We start from the raw sequence: 16,282 nt of genomic DNA, 5'->3' as shown, positions 1-16,282 counted from the left end.
GTCCATCGGGAATTCAGCCTATAAATAGAGGTGTCGGGTTCCTCCATTTCCCACACCTTTCCCCACTTCTTTCTCTCTCTAAACTCTCTCTCTCTCTCTCTCTCTCTAACCCCCTAACTCCCTCCTTAGCCTACGTAAACCCCCTAGCATCCGAAGGAATCCCCGAGGCTCCCGAAGCCCCAAGAAAAGAGCCTTTCGGATCGGGAACGCTGCTCTAGAGAAGCCTGGTTTTCGAGAAAACCCGGTGTAAGTGAGCTACGCCTACACTATTTTTAATATATCTTTTATTTAATCATGGTAACGTTATTAGGAACTTATAATAAGTACTTAGGCTATTATGGGTTATATAAATATTGTTTAACGCTTATATAATAGTAATAATATCTAGACTATTAATTAGTCTCGGTGAATATTAGACTAAACTCTAGTGGTAATGATACTAGGTTTTGTCCGAGGGAAATTGTTTTAACAATAACGAAGTGTTTTCGGAGTACCGAGTCATCACCTTCTCCGGTGAGTGCATGGTCCATTTCATCTTACACATAGATATGAAGTATTTTATATAAACTACGTGCTATGTGTGCATATTATCTGTATACTTGCTATCTATGTTGGATGAACGATTTTATACAAGTTTTATATGATTTAAACTGTATATGTATTTATATCTACATAATATGTTAGGTAAAACATGGGTAGATGAAATATGAGTTGGATGATGAGTTGAGAGGTGATATAGACCATGAGGTAAGGGTGAGAGGTGGACGATGTGAGTAGCCTAGTTCCCAAATGCTGGCCCCGTTATCTAGCAGAGTATGGATGACAACCACAGACTATTCTAGACAGTCCAGTGGAACACTAGCATGCTCGCAACCTGTAGGTGTTGTGAACGATGTGTTCACCGGTGTACTCTAAACACCCATTGACATGTATTGCGAGTGGATTCTCGAAAATGATACTGTCAATAAACGAGATAACCCTGGAAAATGCGCCTAAAGGACTCTACCAGTAGAAGTGCCTAATAGAGAACCTCATAACCCCGGCAGATGCGCCTAAAGGACAATACCGACAGATGCGCCTCATAGAGAATGTCATAATTCTGGCAGCTGCGCCTAAGTGATAGAACTAGCAGATGTGCTTGACATCTGTGTCATAGGCAACGATGGACTTCGTGCCTATTCCTTAGGACAATCCTTAGGAATGAATGAATGAATGAAGAATAGCTGACTCTTAGGGTAGATCCTTAAGATTATAGAAGAAAATGGGGATGAGTAATTGGGTTAGTTGTTTGATGATTATACATAATAATTATATTTTTGTGGGTTGAAAACCCTATATACTCACCAGGTTTCCCAACCTGACCCACTCAATTTATTTGTACCACAGGTGTCGATATGAAGTTACATTACACTGAGTGATTAACGAGATATAAGTCACTAGTGATAACGAATGGAAGTTCTATTTATGCTTATGTTTCTGTATTGACGATGACATCCCAATGTTTTAAAATGAATAAAATGCATTTCTTCGGAAGTGCTTTGATAATGTATTTATCATGTTTTTTTCTTGAACAAATTCCGCAACATTTTTATTAAAAGAGATACTCTTATTTTTATAAAGCATAAACAAAATCGGTCTTTTCTGGCCGTGAAAAATGGGGATGTCACACACAATCATCCTAAGGGGGAGATAATTGTAACGCCCGCAACTTTTGGCTAGTCAATTTAGAGACGATAAGCGTAAAAAATGACTTTTTAATAGAAGGTTAGTTAGAATAAATAATCTTAACCAAGTTATAGTATATGTCACAAGGGTTCCGTACATATAAAGAACACCGAAATTCGAGTTATAACGAAGAAGTTATGACTTGTCGAAGTTTTACGGCAAAATCGGCACGACACCGAGAATCGTAAAAAGTGATTTTTTGATAAACTAATTTTTTGATAAACTAATTTTTAGCCTTTGAGATCTAAATGAAAGTTGTAGTATACGTTAAACCGAGAATATGCAAAAAAGAATGCCCAAATCTGACTTCGTATGAGGAAGTTATGATTTTTCTAAGATTTGGCATAACAATGCATAACCCGAAGTTCGAATTTTAGATCGAACGGTTTTTGGCCAACGCAACCTAAATGAGAATTGAATATCTCATTAATCGGAGCTCAACAATAAAAAGACAGACGAAAACGGAGTCCGTATGTAGAAGTTATGAAGTTTACGCGGTCATTTAACAATATAATATTCTCTTACTATTAAATTTAAAATCGGTTGAGAATTAGCCGACGGAGTCAAAAGGAAAGTTGTAGATCTTGTCTATACCTACGTGTGGATATAAATATTCTCAAAAACGGAGCTCGTATGCGAGAGTTATGATTTTTCTAAGTCGGGAATGAGCTGTACGAAATCGGGTGACGTGGCGAAATCCTGACCGTTGCTTCCTCCCCAAGGCTAGCCACCAGATGGTGACACCTGGCCATGGAGTCGACGAGTAGGTCCTCCTACTCGATGAGTTGTGCTGCCAGCCAGCCTATAAATAGAGGTGTCGGGTGAAGCATTCTTCTCACACCTTCGAACTTCACTTTCTCTCTCTAAACTCTCTCTCTCTAACCCCCCAAACCCCCTTAAAGTATAGGAAAACCCCCTAGTACCCGAAGGAAGCCCCAAGTCTCCTTAAGGCTCCGAGGAAAGAGCTTTTCTGCTCAAAAACGCTGCTTAGATTAGTCTGTGGTTGCCATCTACACCCTGATAAATGACTCCATCGCAACATCGCAAGTCAAGGTCAGGGCATCTCCTAGTCATTTCCCATTTATCATCGCTTATTTATCATCACCTACCTATCATCTCTTATCTATCATCACCTATTACTATATGATTAAATCAATTAAATATCTCATAATATTTTATCTAATAAATAACATTTTCGGCACATATAATAAACACATATAACCTATAATTATCTAGATATATATTTAGGCATTTTCTAAATTTAGCTGAAGCAGATGATTTCATGATTCCCCCCCCCCCCCCCCCCCCCCCCCCGCATGTTTTATTCATTCTTTCTATTTTAATATTATTACATCAATGCATGCAATCACTGTGCCAAGCTTCTTATAAGTTCATTGTTTTCATGCTTTTAAAGGACATATGTACTTAATTATGTGTCTTACTATTATTTGTAGTTGTATCTTGGCGCAGAACAACTAATATATATATATATATATATATATATATATATATATATATATATATATATATATATATATATATAATCCTTGAAAATCATGTTGTAGTTACAATAAATTTTCAAACTTCTATGATTTATTTGACTTGAAAAATAATACGAAAACAAAAAAAAGAAAGTTGATTAAATAATTGGTTGAAAATTTGGAACTTGGAAGGAAAAATGAATCCACTCAAAAATGAACCTAAGAGCCCAATGTTATTGAATTGAATCACAACGGAGTAAAGAAAGAATCCATTCAAACCTAAAAGCCCAAAACAAACAGCCCAATTCATCTCTGAGATCCCCTCCCTCAAACTCCCCGGGGTAGCAGACCTTCAACTGCCGCCGGAAAATTCATCAGAGGCAGTCAGAGATGGAGTTTGAGAAGAGAAAGAAAGCCACCTTAGCCACCATGAGTTCGCCGGAGCCGGATAAATCACCAAAAGGAGACATAGACACACCCATAATCCCACTCCTCAAAACTCTCAATTCTCACCCATCTTACTTCACCACCAGTTCTTGCTCCGGCCGCATCTCCATCCTCTCAACCCCCACCACCACCACGACCACCGTCAAGAAAAAAGCCAAAGGTGGCAACTGGGTGTTCATCACCCATGAACCAGCTGACCCTAACTCGGTCCAAAATCTCATCTTTCCACCAAACTCCACCACCGATTCACTTCAATCCGACAACCCAGAAAATCTAGTTTTCAGATTCGAACCTTTGATCATCGCTGTTGAATGTAAAGACGTTCTTTCTGCTCAAAAGCTAGTGTCTTTAGGTATTTCTTGTGGGTTTAGGGAATCAGGGATTACAAATGTGAACAGTAAGCGAGTTATTGTTGCAATTCGATGTTCGATTAGATTAGAAGTGCCATTAGGGGATACCCATAAGATAATGGTGTCAAAGGAGTATTTGAATTACCTTGTTGGGATTGCTAATGAGAAAATGGAAGCTAATAGGAAAAGAGGTGATGGTTTTCATGATGCATTGTTGAAGAATGAGTTAATCATGCGACCAGAGAATACTGTAACCGGTGATTATGAATTTTTAAACATGAATCAAGATTTGGGTGATAAAGATTTCTCAATGATTAATGGTGGAGTGGATGATTTTCAACTAACAAAGGAAATTAAAGATGACGCAAGTAATGGTAAGATTTGTTGTTCATATTCTCTCGTTTTTTTATTCAGCAAAATAATATACATGTAATATGTTATCCATCTGTTTCTAAATTTAGATTTTAATTCTTGAAACACTGTTTTGCTACTTTTTTAAGTTCAAAATTGATGAGTTTATTGGATTTTAGGGTAGTTTGGCTAAAACTGCTTATATCATATTATAATAGTACATTTTGAACGAACATTGGAGTTTCTTACTCGCTCACATTAAAATGAGAAAAATAACAAATAATTGATGACTATATCATGACATAAACCGTAAATTCTGAAGTTACATATCTATCCTTAACTTTGAACATTTGATTGCAGAAAATTTTCATATTATCTTAGCATATAAAGTTTGAATCTTTAGATGATTTGGCAGGGTTTACTCTTCCTATAAAACCAATGATTATCACTGGTGAGCCAATTGAGAAGCTTCATCTTTGGGGTCATTCAGCCATTACACTTGACACCACAAAAAACCCTAAATCGGTTCTTGTTTTTGGTGGGTTTGGAGGCATGGGAAGACATGCACGAAGAAAAGACACGTGGATTTTAGATTCAGTGTCTGGTCAACTACAATTGGTTGACTATGGAAGCACTCCATCCACACGTTTGGGTCACACTGCTTCTTTAGTAGGAGAGCTTATGTTTGTTATTGGAGGTAGAGGTGATCCTGGGAATGTGCTAAATGATGTTTGGGTGCTTAATACAATGAATTATGAATGGATGGAATTACAATGTAATGGAATTGACTTTCCTCAAAGGTAACAAGTTAAATGCAAGAAATAACAATGTGCTTATATTGACTTGTTTATTTTTCGCATTTAGCCCTTTAATATTTTCCCATTTCCAAATTCTCTTATGCTAAAATGTCATCATTTTTTATCGGTTCTTGTATAGTCATCGGCATGCAACAGCAGTTATTGGGTCAAGCCTCTATGTTTTTGGTGGGATCCACAATGGAAACATCTCTTCATCAATGTATAAGCTTGATACACACACCATGACATGGGAAGAAGTTAATGTTCAAGGGGCAAAACCGTCCGCTCGCCATTCCCACACAATGGTAGCCTACAATTCTCAACTATTTATGTTTGGAGGATACGATGGGGTAAAAGCACTAGGAGATTTTTACACTTTTGACATTCATTCATCCACTTGGAGAAAAGAAAAGGTGGTAGGAAGTACACCTTATGCACGATTTTCCCACATGATGTTTGTGTATAGAAACTACATCGGTGTCATGGGAGGGTGTCCTATAAGACAACATTACCAAGAATTATCAATATTTGAAGTGGAAAGAAGTCTTTGGAAACGTATCAAGTTGAATTCGATTGGTGAAGACCTTTTTGTTCGTTCCACAACAAGTATTGTTGGTGATGATCTTGTTATTGTTGGTGGTGGTGCTTCTTGTTATGCATTTGGAACCAAGTTTAGTGAACCCATGAGGATAAACTTGCTTCCCTTACTTTCTTGTGACACAAAAGATACCCGAATTGAAAAGATATCAAATGGGGTTTTGGATTTGAATCTTGAGGGTATATATGGAAAAAAGATTGTTCCTTTACGATGGGTTTTGCGAGTTGATAAAAGGCATGCGAAACCCACGAAGGACATTTTGAAAAAGTTTGGATGGTTGGATTTGGAGAGAAAAGTCTACACACAAGAAAGTGGAGTTTATGTTTGTTTCCCAATCACCAAAGAGTTTGTAGCAATCTACCAAGATAAGAAACCAGGGTTAAATGAAGGGGTAGATGAGGTAAACAACCTTAATTTGCAAGAAAATTTTAAGGTTATATCGAGTGAAAGAGCTTTGGATCTTTTGGCTGTGTTTGGTGCAACAACACATGCTGACCATGTTGTCAAAGTTAGAAAAGCTTCAAGTTCTCCATTGAAAGTAATGAAAGAAGTTGTTGCTTCATTGTTGAGTCATCATAATCTTCCTTTGACACTCTTGGAAGAGCTACCCACAAGGTATAGTCACCTACTCACCCCACCCCCATAATTTTTGTGGTTAATGTAAGTGTTGGAAAGTAGGGATAAATGCAAGAGACAACAATATCCTACTCTCATTTATTCCCATTACAATATTGTACTTTGAAAAATCTACCTAATTATAGCAGTGTCATCCAAATACAATGAAATTTTCACTAGTCTTAATGTAAGTGGATGTTTCATAAGAGTTGTTATAAATCATAATGAAAGTATGTTGCTATTTCTTGTAGATGGGAGCGATTAGGGGACATTGTTGTGCTTCCCATAACTTCTTTCAAAGACTCAATATGGGACACTTTGGGGAAGGAGCTTTGGCTGAGTGTTGCTGAATCACTTGGTGCTAGTCGCCTTGCTAGACAAGTAAGCTAATATTTTAAAACACACATGCCTTGCTCCACAAGTAACCTAACTTTTTAAAAATGCATGATATGTTTGTGAACAAAAACTGAAACTTGATGTATCTTAGGGCAGGGTTTCACCTACGGGAACAAGAGATAGTGGATTGGAGATTCTTGTTGGGGTCAACGGATGGGTTGACCATTGTGAAAATGGAGTTATTTATTCGTTTGATGCTACAAAATGCATGTTTTCATGGGGTAATCTTTCAGAAAAGCTTAGAATGGGGAAACTTGATTGTAAAGAGGAAGTTATTGTAGACTTGTTCACAGGAATTGGATACTTCACATTGCCTTTCCTTGTCAAGTATGAAAATTTTCTACTCGTTTATTAATCCGAATTGTATTATTTTAGGATCTAATGTAGTACAAATTGCAATAAATAACAATACACTTTCACATTTCAAATCTTTTAACTTTTGAAAATTGTTATAATCTCAATATTTGTGTCGATTTTGTCATATGTCATGTGGTTTTTTGAACAGGGCTAATGCAAAAATGGTGTATGCATGTGAATGGAATCCACATGCTATTGAGGCTTTGAAGCATAATCTTGAAGCAAATGGTGTGGCTGATCGTTGTATTGTTCTTGAAGGAGATAATCGTGTCACAGCACCTAAAGTATGACTTCTTGTTTTCTGTTTTTTCTAATCTTTATATACAATCATTCTTAAAAAAAACCATAAAAAGATTCATTTAGTGGAGATAATCTTTATATTCATTTTAATCTTGCTTTTGTTATTCTTCCTGAAATTGGATATATTCTTTGTTAACTCTATCATATCGAGCATTTGGTTTGACTTTAAAAGTCAAAAGGAACTTTGTACGAGTAAATGTATTTGACTATTTGACTTTATCTATTTTCCAGGGAGTTGCGGATCGAGTCAATCTTGGTCTGCTTCCATCGAGCGAGGGTAGTTGGGAAACTGCTGTAAGGGCATTAAGGTAATTTCACTCTTTGACATGTTATAACATTACGTCCTAAAAGAGCCATAGACAATTATCACAACATATTCATTTTCTACTATTTTCACTTTTTGTGTCAAAATGAATAAATTTCAACTTCCAAATTGATTCAAATTCTTAATTTTCTTTAAGAAAGATCCATTACAGTCGAATTAAACTTTATAAATCAAATACATTTTACATCCCAATTTGACTAATAATAGTCAATTTGATTCTCATACGATCATATCACACTTCCCTTTGTGTTTATTCTTTTATTTTTCTATAATCATATTGTTTTTCAGGAGCAATGGTGGCATGATGCATGTGCATGGCAACGTGAAAGACACTGAAGAAGAATCATGGACACAACACGTGTCAAAATCCATTAAAGAAATTTCAAGATCCCAAGGTAAAGACACAACTTTGAGCACCTTATACAAGTCTTAAAAGTTGTGGGCTTCAAATAACTTTTACTATCGTTTTAAGTTGATCGAAAGATTAATGGGCTATTATTATGTAACTTTGGGCTTTCAATGTTTTACACATTCTTTAAAATGCTTATAAAAATCTCTTAACTTTTTTGTGATTTTTGTAGGTTACAATTGGGATGTATTTGTAGAACATGTAGAGAGAGTAAAATGGTATGCACCTCACATTCGTCATCTTGTGGTAGACATAAGATGCAAACAAGTAGAATCATAAGATCAAGAAATCTTTACATTTGGGAGCTATAAAATCAAGGGCATATTGGTCATTTTGCTAGTTTGCAAAGATTTTGGGATCAAGAAGGTAGAACATGATTTGTGTGTTTGTGGTTGTTCTCGTGAGTTATTGATAGTGAATGGTATAGTTTAAACAAGAGGTGAATGTATTGAAATGTATAATTGAAAAATAGTCTTGGACCATTTAATTTATAATGTTCAATTTGATTGTGTCGATTTTATGTTTGTAAGTTGCAACTTTCAAAAAACACTGAGAAACTTTGTTGGGGACTTGTGGGAATTCTCTAAATAAGTGTCATATAATTTTTTATGTAAAATTAGATGCCAAAATGTTAACCCTTTTTAGATTATTAAAGGGCAAATTTCGAAAGAGATTATGTTTTGAACATTTTACTTGGAAAAATTTTACTGTTTTCTTTTTCTAGAAATAATAGCTTATAATTTGAATCTTTTCATTTAAGCAGTTTTTTACCGAATAAACCGAAATCGAATAAACAAAAATCAATAATTTTAAGATGTTAAGAAACCAATTAAACCGATCGACCGACATTTCATCGTGGAGACTTTTCTTGTTTCAACCTAAATTTTTTTTTTTTTTAATCTAAACCTCAAGATTGTTCTTACCTTTCTGTTTTGGCATTATTGTCGTGTTTATTAATGCAAATAATATTTTATGTGTATTTGCATAGTAATTTACAAGAATGATAACTGACACTAGTGTTGTATAATGTATACCAAAACTTGCAAGTTTAGTCCATTTTTTTGTCTCGATATTTTAACTAACTTTGGTTTCATGTAGAGCATTGGGTATAAGATCCGCCCATGACTAAATGGGCCTACCATCTACCCCCACCCCAACCAACCCCGCTTCTTCTTCCTCCAAGTGAAACCCACCTTCTCGTACATGGGCGGCAACATTGGAGTTTTTTAAATCGTTCAAATGGATCATGTTAAAAGTCAATTGATTTGTTTGGAGGTTAATTCAAAATAGGATTATGACATTTTTGAATCTTCAAAAGCATGGTATTGATTTGTCTTCCTCCTTTTGTCCCTTCTATCAAGAAGTTGATGAGTGTGTGGATGATGTTTTCTTCTCTTGTTCTAGTTTTGCTTTGGTTCTTTAAATAGGTCAAATGGGTCCCGTTAAAACTCATGTGATGATTTGATGGAGCTTCTCAAATCAACTATGGAAGTAAAAAGGTGAGGAAGCTAATATTATCTTTAGTTTATACCACTTTTTGGTTGATTTGGAAGGGGAGGAATGCTTGGATTTTTAGAAATGAGAGGCGGACGATTATGTTTACAGCTGACGATATTAGCTTAATTACTTTTAATTGGATTAAAAATAGGTCCAATTGTAATTCTTTAAGTTGACATGCTTGGAACTCCCCGTCTATTTTAGACCGTTTCTTGTGATTAGGCTCGAGTTTCTCGCTTGTATTTTTCTGTTTTCTCTCTTGTTTTAATAATAGTTTTCCCGCCGTTCAAAAAAAAAAACTAAGTTTGATATTTGTTTCGAGTTTGGTCACTCATAGAGCCTAGAGGCACCTATCTTCATCCTTTCTTCCAAAAGTTGTATTTTTTTTATGTTCCCAGATTTTCAAAATAATGAATTTGTCTATTTAAATAAATATTAAGAATAGGCTATAAGTAGAAAAGCGATAAAATATATTTGAAAGCCAATTAAAAAAAATCATTAAAAAGAATCGGGGCACAGTAGAACCGTAGAAGTTGGGAGTGGGATGGTGGGGCACATTTAAATATTTAATTAAATATTATTATAATTAAACAAAAAACAAAAAAATATTAAAACAATTTTAAAGGATAATTAATTGGATTAAGGACCAATACTAAAACAAAAGTCAAACTCCATCACGAGACTGAAGAAACTATGGATTGAATTTGCAAGTTTTTATATATTCTTGTAATTTACTATGCAAATAAACATAAAATATTATTTATATAAAAGACAAACATCAAATGGTTTCTAATTCAACGATATTAGGTATTTGCTCTTCTTCATTTCTTCATTCAAGTGTAAGGTTAGTCCTGATTAAGGCATATGAATTAAACGTATATTAGATTTATTGTTTTAAAAAGATATAAAATACAAACCAATTTAATTTAAAAAATAATCATTTTTTTATCGTATAATAAACGAGAAGTCGAGAACCAACTAAAAATGTCAAAACAAAAGGGGAGATGTATTTAAAAAACCAAAATTTAAATTGAAACAAAAGAATACCTAAAATGGTGTATGTTTTTAATGAAATTAATTCAATTTGTTTTTTAAACGGCAACTAATTCAAATAATTAAGAAGTTGGTACAATTGTCAGCTAGAAGGAAGGACACCTTGCAATTTGTGTGGGTCCCGGAGAAAATTCAGACTTCCATCTGATGTTTGCACGTGGTGTTTATCCTTTCCAAATGAACCTGATGAGCCTTTATTTCAGTGTTCAATTAAATTCATTTCTATTATATTTATTTATTTTTGGAACGGGATTACGGGAAGCAATTAATTTCACATGGAGGTGTCCTTTGTATCACTCGATTATTTGCTCCAACTATAAAATAGAAATAATATTTTCAATCCCAATAAATATATGTATTATACTATAATTTGGTAGGCTTCTTTCTCCCACCTTACGTCCTTATCACATAGATAATATAACTTAGAATAAAAGCAAGAATATATATAGTGTAAATAAATACTAATCAGGACCGATTCAAACGTATATGGGCCCGTGGCGAAAAGAAAAAAATGTTCCCTTAAAAACAAATATATAAAAAAAAAATCGTATAAACGCGTTCAATTAGCAATAACAAACAAGTCAAATTGTTTATCTTTTGAGCTAGTTTGAGTTTGAACAAATTTTGACATTATTTAGATAATAATTTGTTTATATATATACAGTACATAGCCCAAAAAGTTTGGGCCCCCGAAAACATGAGCCCTAGGCGGTCGCCCGGATTGCTCACCGTCTAAACTGGCCCTGATACTAGTACGGTGTTAAAGTTAATACGAAATATCCTTACAATGAATAGTTCTATTTATTGCTTATGATTAATAACTCAAAATTCAAATATATATATATATATATATATATATATATATATATATATATATATATATATATATATATATATATATATATATATATATTCGGCAAACTTAGAGAGTGTTTTCCAATGCTTATGCTGTGTCACAACACTATAAGTTGATAAATATTTTTTAATGTTTGGCAAAATAATCAAAAAAAGGCTTTCTAAAGATATGAGACAATTATAAGTAATATTGAGTTTTGATAAGTTAGGGAGAGTAACTTATTAAAAATGACTTATCTCCAGTTTCATACCGATATAAATTGTTTTTAAAAAAAGTTTCATATTCAAACATTCATTTTAATTTATACATGTATGGAACTGTAATAAGTTAAAAAACTACATTTTTAAGCTTAGACAAACACCCTCTTAGCAGGAAGCTAGCTTGGAAAAAAACTAGATACAACAATGACACACCAAATGTAAATTATAAGCAATTAAGGGTTTTGAACAACAAATTAACCCATATATATTCCCTGTTTTCCTTTGAATTTGACTATAATGATATAAATACACCATGGAGATAATAAAACCACTCGTTTTGTTAAGGGACGAGATCACCTTTTTGAATATCATCTCGTTTATTGTTGTCTAAATGCCCCAAAGGTTTCCATAAATGATAACAACGATGAGTTTCCTCTTTTCAAACAGTTGAACCATTAGGCCATGAAATTTATGACTTCACCGACTTCCCAAAAGGGAAACAATGTGATACAACACCAACCAAATATCCTCGACGTGATCTCCTGCGTAAAGGAACAACTTGCTAGTAAGTAATCTATTGTCTCGACACTTGAATGACAAATCAGACAGGAGGTTCTAGGAAAGTTAATGTCTATGACTCGTAGATTCACTGTCGTATGAATCCTCCCTAACGGTCTCTCTAGATGATACAAAGGATTTTCATAGGAACAAAATTAATCAAATCTATCGAGGTTCATGACGGAGAAGTGAAATTGGAATCATTTGTCCTCATCTTCATATCTACTAGATAACGACCGTCTAGGGACAGAGAAAATTTTAACTTATATGGAGACTATGTGAGGGTGAAGTTAGTTGTAAATGCAGTGAACTGAATCAACTATACGACCTCAAATAGAGAACATAAATTCTACTTCTAGCTCCAAATGAATCTGTTGGAGCCAATTCAATCTTCCAACCAAAACATCATGCTATCTCCCCTGCCAATCACAAAAGAAAAATATTTTTGGAATCAATTCTTAGATATGTGGTATCAAACTTGGCTTTTGTAATGTTGTTCCACACCCCGAAAAATGATTTCTTAGCAAGCAATTCCAACATCTTTTTGTCAAAATTATGTATACTACTAATCACTCGACTCCATATTGTTGTGTTATCTATCTTTAAGAGTTAAATCCATTTAATTAGGATGACAATGGTAATCGATCTAAGTGAGCTGATGTCGACCCCTCCGACTCTATTGGGGCTAGCCTTTATCTCAAGCTACCCAATTGATTTTGTGTTTTTCATCACTTCCACCCCATAAAAACCTTCTTCTATTTTGTTCAAGGTGATTAATAACACGAATCGGGGATTTGAAAAATGAGAAATAGTAAATTGGGATACTCCCAAGCACAAAATTTAACAACCAATAATTCTTTCATAATTCGAAATCTAACACCAAAGTTAAATGATTAAAATAATGAATAAACGGAAAAATACTATTTTGGTACAACATAAATCTAATTCAATAATTCAAAAAGGTTGCATATTCAACATTGTTTTGGACTAGCATCTACATCAAGTTGAATCATTGTTGGTGTCTCAAACGTTCCACATTCTTCATCAACTTCCAAGCCTCCCAAGAGGACCTAAAGAACTACAAAGGTTGTTATTTCTTCACCTCTTCTTTGGTTGGTGTTTTAATCTTTCTATAACTTGCAAGAGATCCTTGGTGCGTATAAAATGTTTATGTTATTTCAAAATTAAAGTCTTTTGTTGCCATATTTTTCTAGTTTATGAAACTATTTTTGAACTAAAACCCAACACACACACACACCATTATTGGTATGCCTCCCTTCGAGTTGCTCTACGAGATGAAATGTCGGACCCCAATTTACTGGGGTGAGTTTGGTCAAAAAGTGATGGAGTTGATCCAGCAGGTGAGTGTGTGACAAACCAAAAAAATTTATCTTGTAAAGTCCAGCCAATCAATCGAGAGGCAGACTTGTTTCTGCTATCTTTTAGCATTGTTAAGGATCATTTTATGGGTTCTAAGCCTAGTACACTTAAGGATTAGGTGTAGGGTTATGTTAACTTAGGATCATCGTGTTACAATCGAGCCAAGAACTCCTTCAAGAGGAGTGTACGGACGCACACATGAGTGCACGGCCATACACTCAGGGTGGTTGTGAACTCATGCCCTTATGTAGGCCATTCCTTCATTACTCTTCATTTCTTACACTTTCACCTCAAGAATTTCCATTCTCTCTCAACTATCATCAAGAACACTCCTTCTAATCTTCAAAAGTGGTAAGTGATTCTTCCATCTTTCTTGATATCCTCCTTATTTTTGTAAACATCTCATGATTTATCCATGAAAACACCTCTTTATGATAGATCTTCAAACCTTCATCCATTTCACCAAGAACACCAAGAACACACACTAGTTATTGGTGGCCGTGAACCCCCTTCAAGCTTCCAAATCGTAAGTATCCTTTCCATATACTTAGTATACATTAGAAACTCTTGATTAACACCCTAGAAACAACCATTTTAGCATGAACAACAAGTGTACGGCCGTACACCCTTGCATGGCTTTAAACCCTTGTTTGGTGCATGTCTTGGCCACAAACTCATCTTATGTCCCGACATAGGATCGTGAACACTTAATGGATGCTAGATAGGGCCACAAACACCACTTTTGCATGTTTTCCATGAGTGTACGGCCGTACACTCCCTTGTGTGGCCGTAAACCCCTTTTAGTCAATCACATGTGATTGTAACACTTAGTTCAAGTGTTTCCTAGTCCCTAAGGGTGTTTGCTTTCATGTTAGTTGTTTAAAAGACTAATTACATGCCTATATATGCCATTATATGTCATTTAGGACTCGTTTGTGTCTCGGGAATTCATTCGTGGAACTTCACATCCTTACACGAATCTGCAATTGAATCACCCACATAAGGTGAGTTCATACCCCTATAATAAATCTTTTAAATGTTTTAAATGCTTTTAAGGGGGAATATAATTTGAACACAATGATAATTGTGTAAATGTTATTTGTGATAACCATCACTTTAAAGGATTTCCGATACTTTTATAAGTGATCAAAACCATTTCAAAAACTCTTTTTAAGTTATGTTACTCTATTGTTTATAAAACAACGTTTTTAAAGTACAATCATAACTCAGTAGATAAATGAGTCTTTTATTTAAGTCGGTAACAGTTCAAAACAAACATACTAGTAAACTATAATAGGTATAGTTTAGAGGTACAATACATACTATAAAGAGAAACAGGGAGGAACATACTATACACTAAAACAGAAGGAACATACTATAACAAGAACAAGAACAAGATAACGATAATGTGAAACCACTACTTCACGACTTAGCAATATACTTGTTAGGTTGCGTTTTGTAATCAGATTTTCCTGGAGGTAGAGCATGAGTTTGTGTATAGATCTATACGGGATTGACACCCCACACCTTGCTGCTAGCTACAGTGGGACTTGCAAGTCTACGGGTGACAAATGTCACATCAGTTTCAGCGCCATTAGGTCGTCGTGTTAAATACTAGTCACATCAGTATGGTTACAACCTTCTCACATTTTAACCTTAATTAACAAACTAGTTTTAAGGTAGTAAGTGCTTCAGTAATTACTTATACAATATTACTAAATACTTTCATTTTTCTCATTACATTCATATGGTGATCTTCTCCCATAAAAATTAATGCAAACTATTTTCTAGTAAAGATAGTCTTAAACTTGGGAAAACTTACAAAAGACAAACAGTACAGTCGAGTCTTAGTACATTCACTTAGAAAGGGGCCTATAATGCTAACTTTATGATTCCTTAGTGCACACACTAGGGATATATATATATATATATATATGATACGGGTCCGATAGACAGTAAAGTGTATGTTTTCCACTTCATTTCCTGTTCCTTGTTTGGTTGTGGGCTTAGAGCAAATGCATCCATTCTACTATCTATCCGATCTTAGTTATATATATATATATATATATATATATATACACCAAGTAATCATACGGATTACCAGGTATGGGTCAGGTCATAGTATACAAATTCAATACATCGTTTTTCTAGTACAAAAACATACTTTTCAGATAGAACAAGTAGTAGACTAAACTAGAAACTTATCAGTAAAAGGGTTTAATCCATTTTATTAAACCAATATAACTTAAAGGACCTTTACTGGTTAATTCTATAATACCTTAGTTTGTACATCAGGTTATATATAATTAATATCTGATAGACAGTTGGATGTGTGCTTACCCCCTTACTTCTTATTCCTTGTTTGGTTGTGGGCTTAGGGCAGATTCACACAATTAACTATCCGTTCGATATTAGATTATATATAGCTTGTATAAACTAAGTGATTATAGAAAGAACTATTGTGGTTACCATTTTTACTAAAGGAAATAAGGGTTTTTCTTAAAGAATGTTTTCATCAAATATAAAGAACTATTATAATTAACTCCATAAGTACCAAATGAATACACCAAGGTTATATACAGTGAAT

The 16,282-nt window shown here is 34.4% G+C and overlaps 1 protein-coding gene across 2 annotated transcripts; it reads left to right on the top strand.

Annotated features, from left to right (window-relative positions):
* The first annotated feature begins 3,496 nt into the window (after positions 1-3,496).
* LOC145061397 (Met-10+ like family protein / kelch repeat-containing protein) lies at positions 3,497-8,666 on the top strand. 2 transcript variants are annotated; one of them, XM_079008850.1, is made up of 9 exons: positions 3,497-4,377; positions 4,758-5,154; positions 5,291-6,364; positions 6,616-6,745; positions 6,852-7,087; positions 7,266-7,401; positions 7,649-7,725; positions 8,031-8,137; positions 8,324-8,666. In XM_079008850.1, the coding sequence occupies exons 1-9, from the start codon at positions 3,597-3,599 to the stop codon at positions 8,428-8,430; spliced, it is 3,045 nt and encodes a 1,014-aa protein (XP_078864976.1). In that variant the 5' UTR covers positions 3,497-3,596; the 3' UTR covers positions 8,431-8,666. The 2 variants fall into 2 exon arrangements, with proteins under 2 accessions (XP_078864976.1, XP_078864977.1); XM_079008851.1 differs by having other exon boundaries at positions 3,498-4,377; positions 4,770-5,154.
* The last annotated feature ends 7,616 nt before the right edge of the window (positions 8,667-16,282 follow it).

The sequence above is a fragment of the Lactuca serriola genome, chromosome 7 (assembly GCF_051521515.1).
Source record: "Lactuca serriola cultivar US96UC23 chromosome 7, Lser_US96UC23_V15, whole genome shotgun sequence".
NCBI classification, from domain to species: domain Eukaryota; kingdom Viridiplantae; phylum Streptophyta; class Magnoliopsida; order Asterales; family Asteraceae; genus Lactuca; species Lactuca serriola.
Note: the sequence above shows the minus strand (reverse complement) of the source record. Positions and strands in the feature narration are given on the sequence as shown.